The sequence below is a fragment of the Drosophila pseudoobscura genome, chromosome X (assembly GCF_009870125.1).
Source record: "Drosophila pseudoobscura strain MV-25-SWS-2005 chromosome X, UCI_Dpse_MV25, whole genome shotgun sequence".
Classification (NCBI taxonomy): Eukaryota; Metazoa; Arthropoda; class Insecta; order Diptera; family Drosophilidae; genus Drosophila; species Drosophila pseudoobscura.
In genome coordinates this window covers 48,574,428-48,598,429 of record NC_046683.1, presented here as the reverse complement: position 1 = coordinate 48,598,429, position 24,002 = coordinate 48,574,428, and the positions used below count along the sequence as shown (strand labels likewise).

Here is a 24,002-nt window from a genome sequence, read left to right as displayed (position 1 = left end):
TCCTTCTGTTGTTGGTTCTGCAAAAGATTTTTCCAATCGACAGCAACAGCAGTATCCGCCGCTGCAACAGCCGCAGCAGTGGCAGCAGTGGCAGCATCAGTGGCTGCTGTCTTTTCCAGCATTTTCTCACGTAGCTTAAATGGCTTAATAACCCAATCCCAATGCAACATTTTGTGGCCAGAGCTTTAAGTTGTTGGTAATCGGTTACCACCCTCTCTGTACCCCCCCGTTTGGGGCAGTAACCCGCTTCCGGTCTGCGGCCAGGCGGCCAGGCGGTGGGGTGTCCCCATCCCGTCCCAAGCGATGCCATGCCACGCCATGAATGGAAGGCCCGAAGAATGAATGAATGAATGGTGGCTATCGTGTGGTTTGTGTGTTAGAAATGCCATAAAAACATGCTGCAACAGCAGCATAAAATTGATTTGATTGCCACTCGTTTGTTGTGGCAGAACGATGATCGGAGAAGCAGAAGTCACTTCTTGTGGAAGGAGTCCTATCCTACACCCGCCTGAGAGTCTAACTTTGAGCCCAAGCAGCAGCGTTGCCTCGTAAAACCCCAGATGCGAGATCCCAGATCCCAGATCCCAGAGCCCCATCTCCGTTTCCAGATGTAGGCCGAACCACTTTGATGAGAGCTTGATGGAGTCTCTCCAGCGCTTCCACAGCTTCCAGACGACACAGCAGACTCCCGACTCCCGACTCCCGGCTCCCAGATACAGATTGAGATTGAGATGGGGATTGGGATTGTGCCTTCGCCTCGGAGCCCAAAGACTCTTCTCGGCCACATTTAGAGATTAACTGGTTTTATTGCTCGATTGGCTATAATATCTTTTATTTACGAGTCTCTCGGGCTAATTTGAATTTTCAACGTTTTCTTTTTCTACCTTTTTAGCTCTGCCCATGCTTTTGGCTCTGGCTCTGGCTGTGGCAGTGGCAGTGGCTGTGGCTGTGGCTGTGGCTGCGGCAGTGGCTGTGGCGTTTCTATGGTTTCCCACACTTTGAACAGGTGAATGGTTGATCATCCAGAAAGGTATTCATGTGAGTGTTTTGTGAAAGATATTTTTGATCGCATGATTGTTATATTTTATTGGTAGAAGCAGCCTCGATCGACCCTATACATCCATACATCCATCCATATATTCATCGATTGAAACGCTTCAGTTTGTTTTTTTTTTCTTTTGGGGCTGCCGTCGTGTGTGTTTTTTTGTGTGTCGTTTATGATTTTAAGCTCATTTCTCCACTCGAATGCCCACTCCCCCCCGCTCCCCACTCGCCACTCACCACTCGCCTGCTGCCTCTCTCTTTGAGCATTTAATAGTTTAATTTTTATTCGAATAAACAGTTAATGTTATGCCAAGTGGCAAAAGGTAGCAGTAGCACCGCTCTGGGCTCTGGACTCTGGGCTCTGGGCTCTGGTCTCTGGGCTCCCCGTTCTTGTGGGAGTCCCCTTGAGGCGGATACATAATTTATGCCACACACACACACAACATGGAAACGGAATGGAAAGACTTAGGCAACAAACTCGCCCCCAAAGAGGAGCCTGCTGCCTCTAATGATGATGTAGCTGTGTTTATACTCGGATTAAAGATGGTCTCCTTCCTCGCTTCCTCAGGGGATTGCCATGCCAATGAAAAATCAGTTCCGAAGCTCTTAGGGAATTTTCCCAGAGGCAGCTGCAAAGCTTTTTTTTGTTTCTTGTTGCCTTTCCAGATATTCCCAAATTGCGCAGCGTTTCAGAAAAGAAAAAAAAAACAAAGTTATGGTAAAAATAGCAGCAGCTGCGCTGCGGTTCGTTGTCTTCTTTTACTGCTCCTGGCGGAACCTGGCGGTCTTTTGTCCTTGTTTTGTGTGGCAGAGGGAGGAAGATGGTCCCAGGGCTGGATTTTGGGGTGGCGGAAGGAGGAGGAGGAGGAGGAGGGAACCCAAAGGAGCAGCCGGTCGCTTGTCAATCCTGTTCATTTTGTTCATTTTGGGGTGGCGTTGGCGAAGGATCATCGTTGTCGGAGAACGGGATCGTAGGAAGGAAGGAGCCGGAGCCGGATCGGATCGGATCGCTTCTTAAGTGCGCAGTTTCCTCAAGGAGGCATTGGGCTAAGGGGTGGTGCTGCTGCTGCCGCTGCCGCTGGTGGTGGTGGGTCATAACTCGTTTTCCCAAAATGGACAAGGCCGCAGGGGCAGCTGTAGGACCGCGTGACACAATGATAAATAGTTGCGGGAATATTCAGCAGTGATTTTTCCTGCCCGAGCAGCACCACCACCCGCCATTCCCCCCCTTGGGGTAACTACCTCTCCTACCCGTTTCTCTCTCTCTCTCTCTATCGCCCTCTCTCGCCCTCTCTCTCTCCCGCTCTGTATATATTTATGTCATTAAATTTAAGCATTTTCGTTTAGGCCATTGAGTCGCGTCTCCCAACCTGTGATTAAGTTTTGGCCCTCGACTGTCTGTCTCTCTGCTGGCAATTGCATGCCACAGCTAATAGTTGGAGGCTCTCTGCCGCTGCCCCTGCCCCTGCCCCTGCCGCTGCCCCTGCTAAATTCATATGAAATTATAAACGTTTTAGTTTTATTGTGCGTTCGTTCTGTCCGGAATCGCAGCAGTTTTGAGTCCCCGCCAGAGTCCGAATGCGAATCCGAGAGAGTCGGAGGCGGTGGCGGTGGCGGCTGGCGGCTGGTGGATGGCGGTCTGGCGACGGAGGAGCCCCCATAGCAGTGATAAATGTTTCCTACGCCGAGGTATTTCACCCGCGGCATCAACTGGCTGTAGCTGTAGCAGCCACAAATGGATGTGGCAGCGGGAATCATACAAATGCAAATTTAATTGTAGTTTGCCGCATCTCCCAGTGGCATCCACACACATCTCAGGGCTCCTCGCAAATGAATGCTTTCAGCATGGCACGCAATTTAAGTGGGCGGATGGGGCCCGCGGGGCACGCGGCATTGGGGCATGGTGCATGGGGCATGGGGCATTCGGCATTGGGCATTGGGCATGGCATGCATATATCCCAAAAACGAATTCATTTGAATTTCTTTAAATGTTTCTTTCGACTGTGTCTCGTGTCTCTGTTTTTGGTTTCTGTCTCTGTTTGTGTGTGTCTCTCCTAACGGTAGTTAGTGGTATCCACCTCCTGTTGCTGCTGCTGCTGCTGCTGCTGCATCCTCATCCTGCTACGCCTCCAATCTAATCTGCCGCTGCCGGGGCAAGTTTTTCAGCGTCTGGCGGGGCAACATCGATAATAAATGGAGAGCACACGCAATGCCACTTCGCCTTGGAGATCTGTGTGGCGTCTCGCATATGTCACTCGCCGAATGCCAGCCAGACTGCTTGCTGCACTTGTTCCCAGTGTGGCACCACGCCCCCCACCCCCCTCTAACCACTCTCCTCTAATTGCAGTTGCAATTAGAACCGAAATTACCTACACAGATGGTTGCTGCTACATTTCTGACACCTTTTCCGCTTTTCCGCTGTCTCGGAGGTTAACCGCAACATTCGAGATCGTTTTCCTTTTCCCTTTTCCCTTTGGCTCGTGCATTTCCCCCTGCCCCCTGCCTCCTGCCCCCTGCCCGCTGTCAGCTGTTCCTTTCACAGATTTTCCCCGGGACCGACTTCTGTTTTTTCGCGCCAACGACTTCTTAAGTCGATCTCCTCTCCTGCCTCTGATCCGTCCAACAGCTGTCTAGAAGATGCCGCTGCATCTACTGCTGCTGCCTCTCGTCCTCATCTGCAGCAGCAAACAAAGGTTTCGCTTGTTTGTCAAGAGGTCAATAATCCCAGTGGCAGCCACCCTGAACGGAGGCAGGGGAAACCCTGCCTCGGGGCAGGAGATGTGTCGTATGTAGGTGGAGGATTCCAATAAAGAGATATCTTTGCTAAAAAACAGAGGAGAGGGATTCGCCAGACACTTTTTAAGAGCAAAAAGTATCTTCAAATTGTAGCTGAAATTGTTCCTTCCCCTTCCCTCCTTCTCAGCGTTATCAAAACCTTCAACCATTTGCCCTCCCCTTGAAAAAGTCTTCTCTGGGAAATGCCACAATCGGATCTAGCATTTCCCTCGCGATTCGATCTGTTTCTGATGTCATTAGCGTTGCATACAAATATGCAACATTCGAGTGACACATGCGGGTGCGCCTTGGGAGAAGAGAGAAGGCTGCCCTCCTTTAAGGGATGTCGCCTGCCAAAATCTGGGAGAATCAAAGAGCCTGCCAAGTAGGTAGAAAGGTAGCAGTGAGCAGAGGTAGGAAATTAGATGTTATTGTATAAGGAAAGACACCGGGCCGTGGATAATAATAACAATAATGTGCCAGAGGGGCAGCAGCGCGCGCCAAGAGGCCAGGCCGGAGGGGGGGGGAGGAACAGCTGATATCGGAGATCTGCAGAGGATGCCCCTAAGGAAGAGGAAGAGGATGAGGGAAACCTTCGATAAATCTCAGGTGCTGGTGCGGGGGTGTTTTGAGCTCCTGTTTCTGTTGCTGCTGCTGCTGCTGCTGCTGCTGTTGCTGCTGCTGGAATCACTGCAATTTGTAGCACGTGGCCTCATTTGGCGCCCTTTTTTTTTAGCTCTGTGGCAGACAAATTATCTAAAGAGGAAAACGACACGACAGAAATTTGAAAGAGTTGTTGAAAGCGGAGATTGATCCGGGTATTGAATTTCAGATATCGGTCGGTGGCTTCTTCTGCTCGTACAGTGTTGCACCCACACACGAGTGGCAGCCACCGGAAGGAGGACTGTTGCGGGGCTTCGCAGGAAGCTTGTGGATGGATGAATGGATATCTGCATACGAAAGAGGACCAGCAAAGCCTTGCGATATCAGAGACGAGAGTGTGGACGAGAAGCAGCGCAACAGCAAGAGGCATACGAGTAGTGGCTGTGGCTGTGGCTGTGGCCTGTGGCATGTGGCAGCTATATTCAGCCCAAGCCCAAACACGGTTATAATTGGCCCAAGGCTGCAACAATTTATCAACGCCGATTGCCATTTGTGTTGACAACTAACATAGTGGACAGACACACGGCGGACACGGCGGACACTGGGACACTCGGACACTCGGACGTGCCACCGATGGCCACTGTGTGGCAGCCTGTCCAGAGATCTGTAGTTGTAGTTTTGTGGCATGAAGCGTGTTGATTTCGCACTTTACAACTTGTAAAACCCAAAGGCAGAGCCAGCCTCCTGCCACACCGCCACATTGCCACTGCAACAGCAGCAGCAGCAGCAGTTCGCTCTATGATTATTATTTATTTAATAATCAAGCAACGAGGAGTCATGGAAAATGGTCAGCAATTGTCGTTAGTGGATGCCACTGATGCTGATGCTGATGCTTGCCACAGCAACTGCCTGTTGCTGCCGCTAATTGTGCACGAAAAGCTGCAACAGCAGCAGCAGCGGTTGCAGTGGCAGCGGTAGCCGTAGCAGAATTTATTACATTTCAATTATGTATATGGGCAAATGTTGCCACAACCAATTGGCAGCGCATAAATCATGGCTCGCTGCCACTCTGCCACCAATCTTTGGAAGTCTTTCTGTCAAATTAGCAAGCGAGCAAGCCAGCAAGCCAGCAGCAACATACCCCATTAGCAGTGGCAGCCAGCAGCCAGTCAGAAACTAATACTATTTGTGGCATATGGCGGACAGCAGCAGCCGCACTCTTCCGGCTAATCATTTTCCTACACCTTAAGTGGGATGTTTCTTCTGTTGCAAGAACAACATTTTCGAAGCTGCAGCAGGGAAGCAGCCTTCAGGGAACTCCCTTTCCCATGACTTTTCCAGGGCCTAAAGCCCCAGCAGCAGCCTCCACCGGCTACCCAGCAATGCGTGTGGTCCTCGGGCTCCTATTGATGCTGCTGCTGCTGCTGCCCCCCCCATAGGTTGCAACTTTTCGTCGTTGCATCGCGCATAAATCGTGTGAAATATCGCATTTCGCGCATTTTCGCTGCGTGTTAACGAGTGTCACATACTCTAAAGGAGTCTGCAGGAGGACGAACGGAACTCAGGGGGGGGGAAGGGAGGCAATCGTTTGCTGGCTGGGTTCTCTGTCCTCTGTTCTCTGTTCTCTGTTGCCTGGCTGCCAGTTGGTTGTGGCAAGTGCTCGCTGCTCGGTGCTCGGTGGGTTGCTGCTGCTGCGACTAGTGGGACTCCGTTGTCTGCTCTATGCATTTGCATATTGACAGCGCGGTGTGATAATGCTGTTGACATTGATATAGCCTCCAAAAGTCTGCTGCCCTGCCCCTCGGCCCCACCGCCAGACTCTGGGAGTCTGGGGCTCTGTGCGACAGATTGGTGTGTGTTGTGGCGACTCTTGTTGCGACTATTGTTGCTGGTTGCTGGTTGCAACTGCTGGCTGCTGCTGCAACGCCCACAAAACAATTGACAGTCGACAACATGCGGCAACTCTCACAACAAAAACAACAACAACAACAAAACCAACAAAAAACACCACCAGCAACAGTGGAGCCTGCAGAATCTGATAAAGCTGCGGCTGTTGCGCATGCGCATGTTGCACGCCTACAAAATCATGTTGCATGTCAGTTGAGCGAGCGTTTTTACCTCAAAATATGTGTGTACTACAGCAACAGGCAACAGCAACAGTGTGTGGCAGAGCAGGGCAGGGCAGGGCCTATGAGGTTGCCCCTCATTTACAATTCTGCAATGATTTTGCGCCAAGTATTGCTTTTCAAGGCCGCCTTCAGGCTCCCCGACTTGTGGGGGCCGTGTGGCAGGGGGGGGGGCAGGCTGCTGGGGCAGGCGGGGCCCCGGGAAATATCGAATTTCCAGAGCAGAGATTTCCATAGCAACTGCTGCTGCTGCTCCGGCTGCTGCTGCTGCTGCTGTTGGGCGGCAATTGATTCTTAAAAAACGCTGACAACATACATGCTGCAGCAACCACATGTTGCCCTCGTTGACAAATTGGCGGCATGTTGCATATAGAACTCCCCAATCCGCTGCTCCGATCGCACAGATCCCCACAGATTGCAACGGAAATTGGAAATTACCGCGAAATGGTCCGAAAAAAGCCAGAGCAAACGCCCACCAAAAAAAAAAAAGAGTGTAATCCCCAATCGAGGCTGGAAGTCGATGCTGGGGCTGTGGCAAGGATTGGGTGCACCTCTCCGGTGCTTGCACCCAACTAATAATCGCATAATACACGTTCCAGGCTAATGATTAACCTTGCATCATTATCGCTCGAAGATCTCTCTCTCTCTATCTCTCTCTCTCGCTCTCCCTGCCTCCCTCTCTCTGTCTCTGGTTCTCTGCTGTGCTGAGGATGCCCCAATCGGTATTCATTTTTTTTGTGGCTGCCCCGTCGAAAATTAGCTGCTGTTTCTGCAGAAGCTCTTCCGATAGGAGGGGGCGTGCAGCAGAGCACGGGGGGGGCAGGACTACAAAGCATCCTGCACTTTTACTCTTCGCTTCCATTCAAGATCTTTCAGGCAAGCCTTGCCACAGGTAGTACGTTCCACCGATTGGGGAATGGGGCAGTGGAGGTATGAGGGTAGGAGGGTAGGAGGCAGGAGGATGATGCCCCCAAGGCAAGAGATGCCTGCAATCTGGCTTTATTTTATGCGCAGAGCGCGCTTAAAAATGCAGTCAACGTCGTCGACGTCTCCTCCCTGGATGGGGTAGCAGACGGAGACAGGAACCTGCCGCTTAGGCGAATGCCTCACGGGCCCCAAAAAGGCAAACGGCCCGACAACAGCAGCAGCAGCAGCAGCAGCAGCGGCAGCGGCAGCAACAAATGGCATTAAAAACAAGAGAAGGAGCATTTGTGGGCTTTTACTAGTCGAAGTTATGGATACTCTGTGGCAGTTTCAGGGGAACTTCTTCCTTAACGAACGTCTTTCATAGGGAAGCTATTCTCATGGGCGGAGAACTCTTATAAACGGATGCATTTCATGGATATATCCACCTTTTCATAAAATTCTCGCACAACCGGAGGCCATAAAAGCACAGTGAAGGGGACTAGTTTATCCAATTTGAATATAATCGAAATAAAACATACATTAAGCAATTTCTTTAAGAGTAACACTCAAGCTTCCATCGGGAAATCATCTTTTCCCAGCAATTGCTATAGAAGTCACATAAGTAGTACCTGCCAAGCCGATCTTGGATCTGTTATTTTTGGCATGGCAAAACGCCTTTGGAGGGCCATAGTACCGTCCAGAGAAAGTGTATCGCAAAACCATCACCAGAGATAGAGAGGCAGCGAAAAGAGGGAGAATCCACTGCATCCTCCCACTTTTTGCTGCTGCTGCTGCTGCCTCAAGATGCGGCCTATTATGTAGTTGTTGCCGCTGTTGCTGCCGCTGCTGCTGCTGTTGTTCCCCAATCATTAAATGCGTTTTTCATACAGGAGTTTTTTTATGCGGGAGTTTTGAGGCGGCTGCTGCTGCGATTCCTGATTTATGAAGCAGCAAATGAGTTGCGCGAAAGGAGAGAACATCGAAACGCGAACCGCGAAACGAGAACAAGAACAAGAACAAGAATTGGAATACGCGTACTGAAGAGGAATGTATATCAAATAAGTATACACCCACACTTCCGGCTGTAAATTGAATTGAGGGCGTGGCCCCCAGAGAGCGCGAGACAAGGGGCAGCGGCAGGGGCAGGGGCAGTGGCAACGGCAGGGGCAGCAACAGAGGCAGGGGTGTGGAGATGGTGGTCAAGGAATGTTGCACCCCATGTTGGCTGAATCGTAATTATGCGCATGTTGCTTTCCACTTTTGTGGCCAAACATCAAAGTGGCACACAGACGACAGACGACAGAAGGCAGAAGACACTGCCTACAAACGACGGACGACAGAAGACAGAAGACGCTGACGACAAATCGTTGAAAGTTACAGTTTAAGTTGCTGCCTGCAACATCAGCAGCAGTTGCAGCAACAGTTTGCTGCCAATCACCGCAGCGGCAGCAACCAGAAGCTGCAGATAATCAGAATTCCAGCCAGATTTTCACCTGTTGCCGCTGTTGCCGCTGCTGCTGCAGCTCTCTTGACATGTGCCGCACATGCCGCGCGGCCATTTGTCTGCAGCACTTTAATGATGCGCCACCACTGTCGACTGCAACACAGTCTAACTGCAACACAGTCACCGTTGCACCGTTGCACCGCTGCACCGCTGCACCATTCCACCATTGCACCGTCCCTGGCAATCACGTGTAACATCTCGTGACGATCATCTATGCGCATAGTTTAACATTTAGTACTTGAAATTTACAATTTCTGAAATGGATCGCCGGACACTACCTCGGACCTAGGTCCGGGTTCTCGAACGCCCCGATGATACGAAAACGCGATGACGATGTCGATGGCGATGGCAACGGGAACGGGAACGGAAAGGGGCATGTTCGACGCCGAATATTTTTGAATATTAATCGGGCGCCGCTTCGCTATAAGTAGATGTGTTTTGGGACCAACCCCCCAGTTTGTAGTGCACGATGCCACCCAATAGCGATCCCACAGACACCACGGGCGTGCTCTTCGAGGGCGACACCGCCGCGGCAACGGTTCTGAAGAAGATACCCGATCCGAACCACAAGTTGGAGCTCTTGTGGCTGAACATCACCCTGTTCACGATCCTCCATGTGTCCTCGCTGTACGGCGTGTGGCTGCTCTTCACCGCCGCCAAGTGGCAGACAGTGGTGCTATTCCCTGCGGCTCTGGTGCTCACCATTCTGGGGATATCCGGGGGAGCCCATCGCCTGTGGGCGCATCGCACGTTCAAGGCCAACACGCCGCTGAGGCTGATCTTCATGTTCCTCAATACGCTGGCCTTCCAGGACGCCGTCTACTACTGGGCCCGCGACCACCGGCTGCACCACAAGTACTCGGAGACGGACGCCGATCCCTACAACTCGCAGCGCGGCTGGTTCTTCGCCCACATCGGCTGGCTGTGCTGCAAGAAGCACCCGGATGTGACGATCAAGGGCAGGGATATCGATCTCTCGGACCTGCGCAACGACAAGCTGGTGATGTTCCAGAAGAAGCACTACCTGATCCTCATGCCGCTCATCTGCTTCGTGCTGCCCACCGTCGTGCCGATGTACTACTGGGGCGAGTCCCTGCTCTGCTCGTGGTCGTGCTTCACCCTCCTCCGGTGGTGCGCCAGCCTCAATATCGTGTGGCTGGTGAACAGCTCCGCCCACATGTACGGCAAGCGGCCGTACGACAAGAACATCTCCCCCACGGACGAGGCGTTCCTCATCTGGTTCCGCGTGGGCGAGGGCTACCACAACTACCACCACGTCTTCCCCTGGGACTACAAGAGCGCCGAGCTGGGCAAGTATTCGCGCGATGCCACCACATACTTTATCGACTTCTTCGCCCGCATTGGCTGGGCCTACGACCTGAAGAGCGTCTCCACGGAGATGCTCCGCCAAAGGATCAAGCGCACTGGCGATGGCAGCCACCCCGTGTGGGGATGGGGCGACAAGGACCAGCCGCAGGAGGACATTGCCGACACCACCATCACACACAGGCTCAAGGTCAATGCCAGTTGAACCGCTAACCATTAATATTGGCAAATATTTTTCTTTTTTTTTTACTCTTCTTAAATAAACTAAATACAACTACAAATAAAGGTAAGACACACCACAGTCACACAGTCCACTAGTCCATTGAATGGGCATTCTATTACATCCAAAGTGGGGTATTTTCCATGCGAAACCTTTGTTGGTCGACATTGCCATGCATTTGCATTTGAGGAACACTTTATTGATTGTTTTTGATTGAGTGTTCCCTTGGAGAGAGCTCTGGCTATGGAAGTGCCCCTCGCAGGTGTTCCCACCGATCGACTCTCTCCTCGAAGCCACACACACACACACGAGTGGGAAAATAGGCAAGGAAATGGAATAGCTAAAAGCAAACAAATCTAACAGATTGACTTCTGGCCCCCCCTTCGATTCGTACTTGTCACTGCTGCCGCTGCGGCTGCGAAACGCCGGAAAATTTGCATTTTCGATTCGGCACTGCACAAGAAAAAGCAAAAGAAAAAGCAAAAGCAAAGAAATTGAAAGGCAAAGGCAAGGGCGAAGGTGCCAGGCCCACAGCGGGTGATCGCTGCGGCCTCACACAATGACCACAGAGACCAGAAACCAGAGACCAGCGACCAGCGAAGAGGGGCCTTAACTAGAAACTGTAGTTTGTTTTTTTATAGAATTTATGGCCAAGTGGCATTTGAGAAATGCCCCAGCCCCTGCCACACTAATTAGTTTGTATCGCCAGAGAGGGACAGAGAGACCGATAGACCGTGAGGGACAGAGAGAGAGAGAGAGAGAGAGAGGAGGATACTGCGGTGGATGCTTCAGGCTGTGGCATAATTTAGGTAGCAAATTCCTTGGCCACAGCCTAGAGAACGCCCCCACACAGAAAACCGCATCGAAGAGGAGGCGGGGACTGGGCTGCGACTGTGCTTGATTTCCTGGAAAGAGTCCATGGCTTTGGGCCATGCTAATATCTCTCAAGACGAGAGACCGAGAGGCCGAGAGGCCGAGAGACCCTTCCTGGAAGCTGGCCAACAGATTCCAAAGATCACTACGTAACCCGAGGGAAAGCCAATGCCTCGTCAACACATTTGCATAATTGGACAGAGAGACAGAGAAAGAGCGAGAGAGAGACAAAGAGAGAGAGAGAGAGAGACCCCAGTAGTCGGTGCTGAAAGTTCGTTTCGTTTTTGATTATAAGATTTCGATTTTGAGATCGAGATCCAGAGAATGCCGTCGTCGCAGCAGAAACAGCAACATCAACAGCAAAAGAAGGTGCGCGGGCGTCGCCACCGACTGGCCATCAGAATGGATCCGGAGCTGAAGAGGAATCTGGTGCCCTTCCATGTCCGGGCCCTGGGTGTGGCTCAAAGGAGCATGGGGTGAGCTTTAAAGATCTAAAGAGAACAGAACCCTCTCCTAATGGTGTTGCTCTGCCCCAAAAAGATCCCCTTTGGTCTATGAGGCGCAGGTGTTGCGACCCGATGTGGAGAACACAATGACGTGAGAAAGAGCATTTCATCCACCATGGTGCCGCCGCTCTTTATTCTACCGTTTCTTTAGGGATCTGGAGACGTTCCTCAATCTGGTCAAATGTGCCTTTGGCACTGGATGCCTGGCCATGCCACGAGCCTTCTACAACGCCGGATGGCTAATAGGCCTTCTTGCCACCGTTCTGATTGGCTTCATTGTGGTGTATGCCATGCATGTGCTGGTAGGTAGAGCAGAGGCAGAGCCAGAGCCAGAGCCCTTCTCATCCTGGGGAGTTCCTTATCCTGCAGTTGAATGACATCCAGCATCTGTGCAGACGCCATCGGATGGCAGTCCTCAGCTACAGGGAGACCATGGAACTGGCCCTTCTCGATGGCCCCACATGGCTGCACTGCATGAGCAGGCCCCTGGGGTTTGTCCAATCAGGCCCTCACTATATTCCATCTGTATTTATCCCGATTCTTCAGTTACTTCGTGGACATTCTGATGTGTGCCTATCATTTCGGTGTGGACTGTGTCTACATTGTGTTTATAGCCAAGAACCTAAAATTCTTGGGGGATCTGTATCTTTATCCCATGGATCTGCGTCTGTATATGGCCCTGCTGATCCTCCCACTGATACTCACGTTCCTCGTGAGGAATCTGAAGTATCTGTTGCCGTTTACTGTCATCTCCAATATCCTGACTGTCGCCAGTGGGTGATTGAGCTTCGGAGCTTCAGTCCTCGATCTTTGATCCTTTCTATCGCCGCGTCTTCCTTTAGGTTTTGGCATCATTTTCTGGTATCTTGTGCAGGATTTGCCCAGCTTGGAGGGACGGCAGGCCACACAGCACTGGACGCAGTTCCCTCTCTTCTTTGGCACTGTTCTGTTTGCCATCGAATCTCTCGGTGTTGTAGGATATTTCTGGAATTGCCTTTAGAATCCTTTTGTCAACTCATTTGTGGTTTGCTCGCCCCTAGATTTTAGCTCTGCAGCGCAGCATGCGGCATCCAGAGAACTTTCTGGGCTCCTGCGGGGTCCTCAATCGGGCCATGGTCCTCGTGGTCCTCTTCTATGCAGCGTTTGGGTTCTTTGGCTACTGGCAATACGGGAGGGACACGGCCAACTCCATTCTGCACAACCTGCCGCCCCACGAAATGTGAGTTGAAGAGAGCTACGTCCAGTTAGATCCGTTCTCCTTTCTCTCCTTTAGCCTGCCACAGTGCGTGATGGGAATGTTTGCGATGGCCATGTTCTTCAGCTACGCCTTGCAGGGCTACGTCACCGTGGACATCATCTGGCGGGGATACATGCGGCCCAAGCTGGTGGAGAATGTTGCCTCAGGGCGATCCGTGGAGTATCTGGTGCGCCTTGCCCTCGTGATTGCCTCTGTGCTGGTGGCCATTGGCTATCCGGACTTTGGGCTGCTCCTCTCCTTTGTGGGATCCTTCTGCCTGGCACAATTGGGGCTCATCTTTCCGGGAATCGTCAACATGTGTGTGCTGTACAGCCAGGGCTATGGCTATGGCAAGATCCTGCTCTGGCGGTCCCTCTTCTTCCTCGTGTTGGGCCTTTGGGGGGGGATCTCTGGTACAGTGATCTCGGTGAAGGAATTGAATGAAGCATATCCCATAGTCATATAGTGACATGAAAATGTCTCTGTCATGTTTTTCCCTAATACTTAAGTACCCCATTTCTTATCTATCATTACACATAGTTTATTATTTTCAAATAAAAATTCCTTGAACTCCAAATGGCGAATAGGTAGAAGAAGTCTCTGTATCCTTCTGAAGATCTGTTCTAATCTCTGTTTCCTCTTCTTATTGCAGTGACTACAATCCTTACGAGCATCGCGATGTGGAAGTCACAATGTCGTAAGAAATCCTTGCTCCACATTGTAAAACCCACTCGAAACTCCCCCATAAATCAATCCTTCTGCTTCCTTCTTCAACAGGAACGTGGGTGCCTTTGTGTCTCTCCTCAAGTGTGTCATTGGAACAGGAATCCTGGCCCTCCCGCTGGCCTTTTCCTATTCGGGATGGCTCAATGGGGGCATACTCCTCGTTCTGATTACGATACTCCTGATCCATGGAATGACTCTGCTGGTGAGTGAAGAGCCCATACCATAGCATACCATTCCTCCTCCTATCCCCCCTCCCCGCGTGTTACTTCGTAGATCATTTGCATGGTGGAGTCCGCACGGCGGCAGGAGCAGGGCTACTGCAACTTTCCCGACACGATGGAGTACGCCTTCAACCAGGGCCCCAATTGGTGCAGGTACTGCTCCAAGGCCTCGGGCTACCTGGTGGATGGGGTCCTGGCCTTCTCCCACTACGGCGTGTGTGTCGTCTACCTCGTGTTTGTGTCCGTCAATGTCAAGCAACTGTCGGATTACTATATCAGGGTCATTGATCTGTGGATTTTCATTGTGTTCGTGGGTATACTCTCGGTTCCGCTGTTCCTCATCCGCCATCTGAAGAATCTGGTGCCCTTCAATCTGGCGGCCAACATTTCGATGTATCTGGGCTTTTTCCTGATCTTCTACTACCTGTTCCAGAACCTGCCGCCAATCTCGGAGCGTGATGCGTTCAAAGAGCCCTCGAAGCTGCCTCTCTTCTTCGGCATTGCGCTGTTCTCCGTGAGCTCTGTGGGAGTGGTAGGTGCTTCAAGGGCTTTCTGCCTTCGACTGGGCTCTGCGTAATTGTGCCTTGTGCTCCCCGCAGATGCTGGCCATTGAGTCGAAGATGACCTATCCGGAGCAGTACATCGGATGGTTCGGCGTCCTAAATCTGGCCTCGGCTGTGGTCGTCATCTCCTACCTGATCTTTGCCACCATGGGATACTGGCGCTATGGGGAGTCCGTGCACGGCAGTATCACCCTCGATCTGCCCAACGATGAAATGTGAGTTGAGCACCAGAGATCGCACCTCAATCTCAGCCGCAGTCCCAGTAATCCCCTATAGACCCGCGCAGGTGTCCAAGGTCTGCATTAGCATGGCCGTGTTCCTGACCTTCCCCCTCTCCGGCTACGTGACCATCGACATCATACTCAATCACTATCTGGATCGGAATGGCAAGCTGAACAATCCGCATCGGATGGAGTACATTTGCCGGCTGATATTCGTCCTTGTGTGCACCGTCAATGCGGTGGCCTTCCCCGATCTGGGGCCCCTGCTGGCCCTGGTCGGGGCCTTCACCATCTCCCTGCTGAACCTCATCTTTCCGGCCTGCATCGACATGTGCCTCAACTACCATGCCCCCTACACCTACGGCAAGCTGCGTTGGAAGCTCGTCAAGAACATCCTGATTGTCATCATTGGCTCAGTGATCCTGGTGTACGGCTGCATCCTTGCCGTCATGGACATGATCAAGGAGTACGGCGATCACAGCAAATAGACCACTTTATCGGCGTCGGACAGCACTCTTGCCGCAAATGTATTTGAACACGATTTTAGGCAGCGAAATTGAATTATTAAAGAGCTTGGGCTTCGTTCTCCTTGTAAGACATCCATCCGTCTTCCTCCATCCCCCTGGAGCTGGGGCGCCATCCGCAATGTTAAAGGTCAAGTGCAACACTCCACCCACTGGGCAGGCGGGCGGGCGAGCAGTCGGAGGCAGAGGCAGAGGCAGAGGCAGGGGCAGTCTTGTGTCTGCAGGTGCCACAAGGGGCAGCCACAGAAGACCATTATCGATGACGTTGTTGCATTGGCATCGGCATTGGCCGGTAATTCCCTCATTAGGTGGCCAAGAGTCTGGAAGTTGGACGTCTGGCAGCCGGGCAGCCTGGCATGTGGCATGGGCAGTGGCATGTGGCATGCAACCTGCTCTCGAGCCTGTTTTCTGCGGCAGTGTCTGGTGGCACTCGTCAGCCCACTTAACGATGTGCTCCGGAATTTATGCCGATATGGTAATGCATCTCTACGCTGGGACTTGCCTCTGCGACTCGGGACTCAGAGTCGGACTCGGAGTCGTCTCCGGCTCTGGCTCTGGGTCTGGCTCTGGCTCTTGCTCGCCCGCTGCCTGCCTCATTATGCCATTGATGGACTGCAGTTGAGCATTTGGATTGCGTAATTTATTGTTTTGGGTCTTTTGGCTTGATAAACTGGTGTTGCCGCTGCCTCCGTTGCCCCTCTGCTGCCCCATGGCTGGCCCACAGTCCACCGCCGCTTCGGATTCCCGATGCCACTGACAATCCCGACATCACCAAAAACGGTCAACATTTGTTTGCTGTCTGCCTGTCTGTCTGTCATTTGTGTGGCATTTTTTGCCAACGCCTCCCGACAAATCTCACTTTCCGCCAATGTCCGCGATGTCCGCGATGTCCAGTGTCCGCCATCAAATCCGCCGGGGGATTGTGTAGATCGGTGTACCGGTGTACTCGTATCTCGCACTATAAACGAGTGCCAGTTTATGGCTCTAATTAGCTACGCAGGCAGCATGCAAAGCGAAGGCCTGGCCAGGCCCGATTCAATCTCTCCCGCTCTGGCCCGCTGGGGTTTGGTTTTGGCCTAATGATTTCCACTGAATTGTGTGCTGCAACACGTGTGCAGGGGTTCCATCACATCGCATCGTATCGCATCGCTTCGCATCCAATCCCTCCCAGCAGCACAGACTGCGTGGAGTTCAAGAGGTTAAGCAGCAGAAGAGAACAGCGTTCTGCGTATGCAACTGCAACAGCAAAGGCGACTGCGACTGCGACTGTGATTGCAACAAAAGTGCAACAAATCATCTCCCGTAGCTCCACTCCCAGCTCCAGCTCCAGGTCCAGGTCCATCTTTTCATGGAGAGTGTAGAGTGGAGAGGGAGAGAGATCTCTTCGAGGCAACCAATTTGTGTTCCGTTGCTTTGCCGTTTGTATAAATCAATTGGCAATGAGACGATGCGATGCAATGCGATGCGATGCTGGGGACTGGGGCTGGGGCTGGGACTGGGGCTGGGGCTGGGACTGGGGCTGGGATTCTCCTTCTTCTCGGAGACGCGACAACCCGCTGTGCGGTGTCTATTGGCATGGCCATCCTATAAATCGCTCCCCCTACCCTACCCCACAAATGCACCTCTCTCTGTCTAATGCGTTATGTGTGTTTTGGACTATGATTTTTCCACTTGTTTCGTAGTGCGTGTGCCTGTGTCCGTGTCCGTGATTGGTCTATAAATTATTGGGTTTATTGCAGCCCAAAGGGTACTCCACCTCCACCGCCACCACCACCGCCACCTCCATCCCCATCTCCGCCCCCGTTGCTGAGACACTGATGGATTACTCACGGGCTCTCCTTATCACCCACGTCCTCTCCCTCTCCCTCTCGACCGCTGCTGCCCCTCCTGTAAATATTTGCTTCCTTTAAGATATACTCGAACTCGAGCGTGTTTCTGATGTATTTGCCCCGCGACTTTCCTTTCCTTTCAATTTCGATTTCAATTTCAATTTTCAGATTTCCAGAGCAGCAACAGCAAAAGCAGCAGCAACCTCCGCGACGGAATTTGAGTTCGATTTCTGTTAAAATATTTGCACAACTTAAGGGTCAGCGCGGAACGACAAACACGCCGGAGGAAGGAAGGAAGGGGCAGAACGATAAAGGCCTTGACCTGTGGAGAGGCCCCTGCTGGAAGGGCGAAGGGGGAGCAATTAGGAGGTATGTATGTATGTCCATCACTCATTCTCCTTCTGCTCTAAGACTTCTTTCTGCATTTCAGCCATAAATGAGTGAAAAAAGAGGCTTTCCTGGCCCAAAATCTATCTATGTATGACACAAATGCCAGGCGACTGCAGTGCAACTTTTGTTGCAGCAACAGTAAACTGCAACATCGAACAACTTCAACAGTAATATCAGCGGCATTAATATTAATTAAATAAACGTTAATTCAGCGCATTAATGCGTAATAAATAATGCTCTTTTGAGGCAAAAATTAATGCATAAAACGCTACTTATCGCTGCCCGATGGCCCGATGCCCGATGGCTGATGCCGCCGCCACGCCACGCACTTATCTGTGTCAACACAGAGAGCTGCAACATGGATGGAGGGAGGGGCAAAGCCTGACAAACGCATTGTCAATAGCCTATAGATCCGCCTCTGGTCCGCATCGGAGTTGCAGCTGGAGCTGGAGCTGGAGCTGGAGTTGCAACTGAAGCTGGGACCTGGCGCTGGAGTCAGAGTTTGGAATCGTTGTCGTCGCCATCGACGTTGGTTGGCGCGTTGCAATTACATGTCTGTGACAAGAATTTTAAATGAAAATCGCTGCGTAGTGCACTGGACAAATGATTCAAACTTTCGCATTACGTGTGGAAAATGTTTAAAACTCAGTGCCAGAGCCAGCGCCAGAGCCAGAGCCACAGAGCCACAGAGCCACAGAGGCTCGGATTCGATCTCAATGGAGGCAGGCGCCATGCCATGCTCCATGCCAGGCTGCGAGTCCGAGTGCGAGTCCGAGTCCGTGCTTTTTGTGCGCTTTGCATGCCCAAGGAGCGGAGGAGCAGCGGAGCCGAGCGCCGAGAGCCGCTGGCGACGCGACGCATGAAATTAGAAAGGCATTATTGCAAATCTCTCGCTTTATTTATCAGCAATTTGTCAGCAAGTGTGCTGTGCGGCACGGATTAAAGTGGCAGGCCGCCACGGCAGTGTCGCCTCTCTGCTGGCTCTCTGTTGCCTTTCTAATGCAATGCAATTGACACGGGCGAGTGCATCTACGCACAAATTACTCGAGAAATCAAGCACTCTACACTCTACAGAGGTAAAGAGAGTACTGTACACCGCACTTCTCTCTCTCTCTCTCTCTCTCTCCCCCTCTCTGTGTGGGTCAAGTGCATTCGTTAATGAACTCTGGGATAACCATCGACCCACGCCACTGGCCGCCAGCTGATTTATGGCCCATGCTGTGGCACAGCAACGGCCACAGCAGCAGCAGCAGCAGGAGGAGCAGCATTAGAACTCATACTCTGGCCAACTATTCAGGAGATCTGGGAGCACAGTAGAGTGAAGTATAGCCCTTTTGCCAGTTAACAAATAACATCAACTTATTAAATAAAGTTTCAATCCAGGGCACGGACTGCTGCGACGAGGAGGAGACCAGAGCGGGGAACACAGCTACCGTGCTGGGACGAGGACTGCGACTGCGACTGGGACTGGGACGGCGACGGCGACTACAACTGGGGCCGGGGAGGGACATATGGAGGCTGGAGGCGCAGCCACAATAAATCATCACATCGAAGGAAGGCTAGTGGAGGTGGAGAACAGTGTGGCAGGGGCAGGCGGGTACGAGTAACTGCGGCCAAGTTATGTGGCTTCATTGTGGACAGAATGAACGCTTTTAAGCAGACAATTGCAGCCTGGGGCGCAGCCACAACAGGTAGGCGATGAAGGAAGAGGAGCCTCCGTCCGTGGACTGCAGTCAGCGATGGACTGTGATGGTCTGCAGCGGAGGGAGGGGGAAACACTCTCTCCATAGTGCAACGCACCTCCCACTACCCCTGGCTATTGTTTGCTCCCGTTCCTCCGACACTGCCGGACGGCTGGAGCTTGCCACAGATTTTCGTAGGCCGCACTGCGGGCATAAATCATTTGGGTATGCTGCTGCTCTGCTCCTGCCCGTGCTCCTGCTGCCCCTGTGCCTGATGCTCCGACTCCGACTCCGGCTCCTGCTGCTGCTCCCCAGCCTACTCCTCCACTGCTTGCAACTTGCAACATGCTGCAATATGAGTTAATTTCTAGAGCCCGGATCTGGTAAGGAGTTTTTGCGTATTTGTCAACTGCAAATTACAACGTTTTTTATATTTCCCACACAAAATGTGTGCTTCTCGTTCGCAGAGATCTCTGGGCCAGGAATGGGCACTGCACTCCCCTCCACTTGGCACTGGACGTTGGCCGCTGGACGCTGGACGCTGGAAACTGGTGTGTACCTATCGCTTGTGGGGCGACACAATATGTGGGTGGATGTGGCATATTTATGGCCCGCCTGGCATTATAAATTTTCCATTAACCTGCCCCCTAGGCTCATTGAGATTTGCATTGAATGCAGGCAGTGTCTGTTTGTCTGTTCGGTCTGTCCGTCTGCTGATAGCGCATTATCTATTTAAGGCTTTAATTTTATTTTTGTGGCCAAAAATGTACGCAAAATAAGTGCGCGAGCAGCGCCTTCTATGGGTTATGGGAGTCAGAGTCATAGTCAGAGTCAGTCCCTGCCACAGCTACGGACCTGCCCCAATCCCAATCCCGATCCCCTGTGTGGGGAGGGGGGCTCGCTTTGCATGCAATTGACTTGAATGTAGAAAAGTGGATGCATAGCTGGTGCGATGTCTGCTGCTGCTGCTGCTGCATCTCATTGAACCCCGACAAATTGGTCATAATTTTAAGCAACTAATCCCAATAAACATGGCCCAAACATTGTGCCACTGACATTAAGCTGCCAGCTCTATGGACGACTGGACTGCCTCTCGACTGCTTTCGGGGACTGCTGCGACGACTTACGGTCCCAGTAAGCCAAGTAAGTAGCCAACTAATAAAATGCCATTTATCTGTGCATCGATCAGGCCACTGCCCCAGGTACAAGCACAGGTGGATGGTGGGGGATGGCGGTAAAGGGGATAGCGGAAGCGGAATGGCCATAAACTTGGCCATAGAAATCGAAGCGCAACGAATCGATTTGGGCAGCAGTCAAACATAAATTACAGATGAACAGGAGTTCAAATCGAAAACGAAGCCCGGTGGATTTATGCGACGAGTCAATGACTAGACAAAGGTTAATCAGATGGGTCATCAAAGCGGCCACTGCCTACTGGAGGATCATAGATACCAGATAGATAGATAGATAGATAGATAGATACTCTTGCCACACGATGGACGCCTGCTTCTGATTTACCTAAGGAGAGAGTACGACACGTGAGAGGTGCACATGGTCATGCCTCAACCCGCTACCCACAGTCCACAGTCCACAACCCACGCATGGTCAATCAGTGGGTCTCTGATTGGGTTCACACGCTGCCCCTTATCGATGCGTGTGTGTGTGTGTGTGTGCGAGAGATACAATTTGGTTGGGGCACGAACTTTAAACTCTCGCTGGGCAAACAGTAATTTTTCAATTGTGCACACACTCAAGCAACCTCAACCTCATATTGCGTCACAATGCAAAACGCTTATCGCTGCAGTAAAGTATCTTGTGGATGCGGTCTGGCTATGGCTACGGCTCTCGTTCTTGCTCTTACTCTTACTCTTACTCTTGCCCTGGCCCTTGACTGTGGCGTTGGCTGTGTGTTATCTGTGGGTGTAATTTTCTCACGGTTCAGTTTTCAGTTGGACGCGGGATTGAATTGCGTTTGCACATTTCCCTTTTCGTGTTTTTATTGCTCGCTCGCTCGACGGCTCGGCTCCTCGTTTGCCTTTTCGCCAACACTTTTTGTGGGTGATTACGATTGCGAGAGAAGGAGGAAGCCAGAGCCCAGAGCCCAGAGCCCTGATCCGTAGCCGGAGCCGGAGCATGGAGCTGCGAGCGAGCACCTGGATAAATATCTTATCTTTCGTCGACTTGAGTTCGCATTGGGTTTCCTACGTTTCCTCGCTGCTCTTTCTTGGTGGGTTGTGTCGTGTCGTATCATATCGCTTCTGCTTTCAGCGCCTCATATCACATATTAATTTGGGAGTAGCGTGGGAAAGCTCGCGAATTGTTGCCAATTCGCATGCGAACTGTTGTTCATCCGCTATCGCCGCTATCAAGTGTTTGGATTGTTTGCCCTGTGCGCAAACAAACATTCAGCCAAAGCAAATCTTCCGCCGTCGAGTAGGCGTTGGGAAATGTCAATAGGGCTCAAGGTCCCCAAGTCATAGGTGGAGTCTTAGGCTTACGCTGTGAAATAGATTTTGAGGAAATACATTTAAATGCTAGCGATTGTTAACCGGAATCCCAACAACATCATTAAGGAATTGGCGGACAGTTTCTCCACATGAACTTCTTTCTTTCTCATTTAAATACTTTCTAGGTCTTTTGCCGTGGAGTGTGATACTCCCCTGTAACCGATAAATGTGGTAAGCGTAGTCATGGACTGTCTTTCCTCCCAATCTAATGTTTATAATGCGATTCCAGAGTCAGTATTACTTTGTGTGCAAAGGGATCCGCGCAGCCTACGTGACGACCTCGCCCAGCAGCACCGCGATCAACTTCGATGATGACCAAGGAGCCTGCAGGGTCCTTAGAGATGGAGGACAAGCTTTAACATCATCATCGGACTGATCAATGCGATTTTTTCGATCACAAGAAGGCGTGGAAGATTCAGAGCGGCCCCCAAATAAAAAATTAAATAAATAAATACAATTACACTTATTCCCGATACTCAGTCAGTATCAGAATTATCAGTTTCGGTTATAATCAGAATTGATTTGTTCGCTCATGTGGGCAGGGGGGATCTCTTCGCGATCTCTCTTTCTGCATTTTGCACGCACTTGTCATGAGAGATGCTTATCAAAAATGACGACTGAATGTCTTCGCTAAGGACATAGGACAAAAGGTTGTGGTCATGGTCGCAGGGGACCAGATTAGTCAAGAAATGTCCAAATTGGACGAGAAACATCGCAGCCTTAGCGACCTGATTGGGGCAAGACCTGATCGGCAAAAAATGGTGGAGAAAAGTAAGTCATATGTACTGAGGGGACCCAATATCATTAATCCTTGAGAAGGACTCCATCAAGGATGTCCCCCGATCACGAAATGACATACCTCTCCCCAACTAGCCACCGATGAGGCCGATTTTTGGCAAATTCAATAATGTAACCATCATGATTTTTTGCGAAAATCGTGATAAGCTGAATGTCCTTTTTTCTTATGCCAATCGGTTGGCAGGACTCTTCTGATCACGAAAAGACATGCCGCGCCCCGATCGGCCGCTGTGTAGCCGAGATATAGCTTGCAGAAATAACCAGTATCTTAAAGATACGCAAATCACAATCTTCGGAAGGCTATATCTCAGGCAAATAGGGCCAGATCGGTGGAGGACCGACTCGGCCAGGATCGCAAGGATCCAGCCTGTCGAACGGCATCAAAATCTCGGCTACGAAAATGAGGCCGATTTTTGGCAAATTCAATGATGTAACCATTATGATTTTTTGCGAAAATCGTGATAAGCTGAATGTCCTTTTTTCTTATGCCAATCGGTTGGCAGGACTCTTCTGATCACGAAAAGACATGCCGCGCCCCGATCGGCCGCTGTGTAGCCGAGATATAGCTTGCAGAAATAACCAGTATCTTAAAGATACGCAAATCACAATCTTCGGAAGGCTATATCTCAGGCAAATAGGGCCAGATCGGTGGAGGACCGACTCGGCCAGGATCGCAAGGATCCAGCCTGTCGAACGGCATCAAAATCTCGGCTACGAAAATGAGGCCGATTTTTGGCAAATTCAATGATGTAACCATCATGATTTTTTGCGAAAATCGTGATAAGCTGAATGTCCTTTTTTCTTATGCCAATCGGTTGGCAGGACTCTCCCCATCACGAAAAGCCATGCCACGCCCAGATCGGCCGCTGTGTAGCCGAGATATAGCTTGCAGAAATAACCAGTATCTTAAAGATACGCAAATCACAATCTTCGGAAGGCTATATCTCAGGCAAATAGGGCCAGATCGGCGAAGGACCAACTGTCCCAGGATCGCAAGGATCCAGCCGGTCGAACGGCATCAAAATCTCGGCTACGAAAATGAGGCCGATTTTTGACAAATTCAATGATGTAACCATCATGATTTTTTGCGAAAATCGTGATAAGCTGAATGTCCTTTTTTCTGATGCCAATCGGTTGGCAGGACTCTCCCCATCACGAAAAGCCATGCCACGCCCCGATCGGCCGCTGTGTAGCCGAGATATAGCTTGCAGAAATAACCAGTATTTCCATGAAGCGTAAATCCAAATCTTCCGAAGGCTGTATTTTAGACAAATAGGGCCAGATCGGCGAAGGACCAACTGTCCCAGGATCGCAAGGATCCAGCCGGTCGAACGGCATCAAAATCTCGGCTACGAAAATGAGGCCGATTTTTGACAAATTCAATGATGTAACCATCATGATTTTTTGCGAAAATCGTGATA

General features: G+C 51.2%; 3 protein-coding genes and 2 long non-coding RNA genes across 7 annotated transcripts; all 5 read left to right on the top strand.

Annotated features, from left to right (window-relative positions):
* The first annotated feature begins 9,407 nt into the window (after positions 1–9,407).
* Fad2 lies at positions 9,408–10,585 on the top strand. The gene has a single exon (XM_001353601.4). The coding sequence runs from the start codon at positions 9,428–9,430 to the stop codon at positions 10,487–10,489; it is 1,062 nt and encodes a 353-aa protein (XP_001353637.2). The 5' UTR covers positions 9,408–9,427; the 3' UTR covers positions 10,490–10,585.
* A 685-nt stretch (positions 10,586–11,270) lies between these two features.
* On the top strand, positions 11,271–13,666 carry LOC4813664 (proton-coupled amino acid transporter-like protein CG1139). Of its 2 annotated transcripts, XM_001353600.4 has the most exons (8): positions 11,272–11,853; positions 11,918–11,974; positions 12,035–12,185; positions 12,253–12,374; positions 12,430–12,656; positions 12,726–12,856; positions 12,924–13,102; positions 13,157–13,612. In XM_001353600.4, exons 1-8 carry the CDS (start codon positions 11,702–11,704, stop codon positions 13,584–13,586), a joined length of 1,449 nt encoding a protein of 482 aa, XP_001353636.4. In that variant the 5' UTR covers positions 11,272–11,701; the 3' UTR covers positions 13,587–13,612. The 2 variants fall into 2 exon arrangements, with proteins under 2 accessions (XP_033241423.1, XP_001353636.4); XM_033385532.1 differs by having other exon boundaries at positions 11,271–11,853; positions 12,253–12,656; positions 13,157–13,666.
* On the top strand, positions 13,589–15,450 carry LOC6900605 (glutamate transporter polyphemus). 2 transcript variants are annotated; one of them, XM_033385535.1, is made up of 6 exons: positions 13,589–13,707; positions 13,773–13,817; positions 13,898–14,048; positions 14,120–14,599; positions 14,667–14,845; positions 14,917–15,020. In XM_033385535.1, exons 1-6 carry the CDS (start codon positions 13,697–13,699, stop codon positions 14,951–14,953), a joined length of 903 nt encoding a protein of 300 aa, XP_033241426.1. In that variant the 5' UTR covers positions 13,589–13,696; the 3' UTR covers positions 14,954–15,020. The 2 variants fall into 2 exon arrangements, with proteins under 2 accessions (XP_033241426.1, XP_033241424.1); XM_033385533.1 differs by having other exon boundaries at positions 13,591–13,707; positions 14,907–15,450.
* A 2,039-nt stretch (positions 15,451–17,489) lies between these two features.
* On the top strand, positions 17,490–21,114 carry LOC117185188 (uncharacterized). Its single transcript, XR_004470769.1, has 4 exons — positions 17,490–17,577; positions 17,635–18,917; positions 18,978–19,659; positions 19,744–21,114. It is a non-coding gene; the product is annotated as an uncharacterized lncRNA (long non-coding RNA).
* A 28-nt stretch (positions 21,115–21,142) lies between these two features.
* On the top strand, positions 21,143–22,250 carry LOC117185189 (uncharacterized). The gene is made up of 2 exons (XR_004470770.1): positions 21,143–21,954; positions 22,013–22,250. It is a non-coding gene; the product is annotated as an uncharacterized lncRNA (long non-coding RNA).
* Positions 22,251–24,002: the final 1,752 nt, after the last annotated feature.

Bases quoted from the DNA above. Each gene is read 5' to 3' on its own strand.
- LOC4813664 (XM_033385532.1), top strand. From the start codon at position 11,702: ATGCCGTCGTCGCAGCAGAAACAGCAACATCAACAGCAAAAGAAGGTG. The intron at 11,854-11,917 runs GTGAGCTTTAAA...TGCCCCAAAAAG, and splicing joins GTGGCTCAAAGGAGCATGGG to ATCCCCTTTGGTCTATGAGG. The intron at 11,975-12,034 runs GTGAGAAAGAGC...CCGTTTCTTTAG, and splicing joins GATGTGGAGAACACAATGAC to GGATCTGGAGACGTTCCTCA.
- LOC6900605 (XM_033385533.1), top strand. The intron at 14,049-14,119 runs GTGAGTGAAGAG...GTTACTTCGTAG, and splicing joins TCCATGGAATGACTCTGCTG to ATCATTTGCATGGTGGAGTC. The intron at 14,846-14,906 runs GTGAGTTGAGCA...AATCCCCTATAG, and splicing joins GATCTGCCCAACGATGAAAT to ACCCGCGCAGGTGTCCAAGG.
- Fad2 (XM_001353601.4), top strand. From the start codon at position 9,428: ATGCCACCCAATAGCGATCCCACAGACACCACGGGCGTGCTCTTCGAG.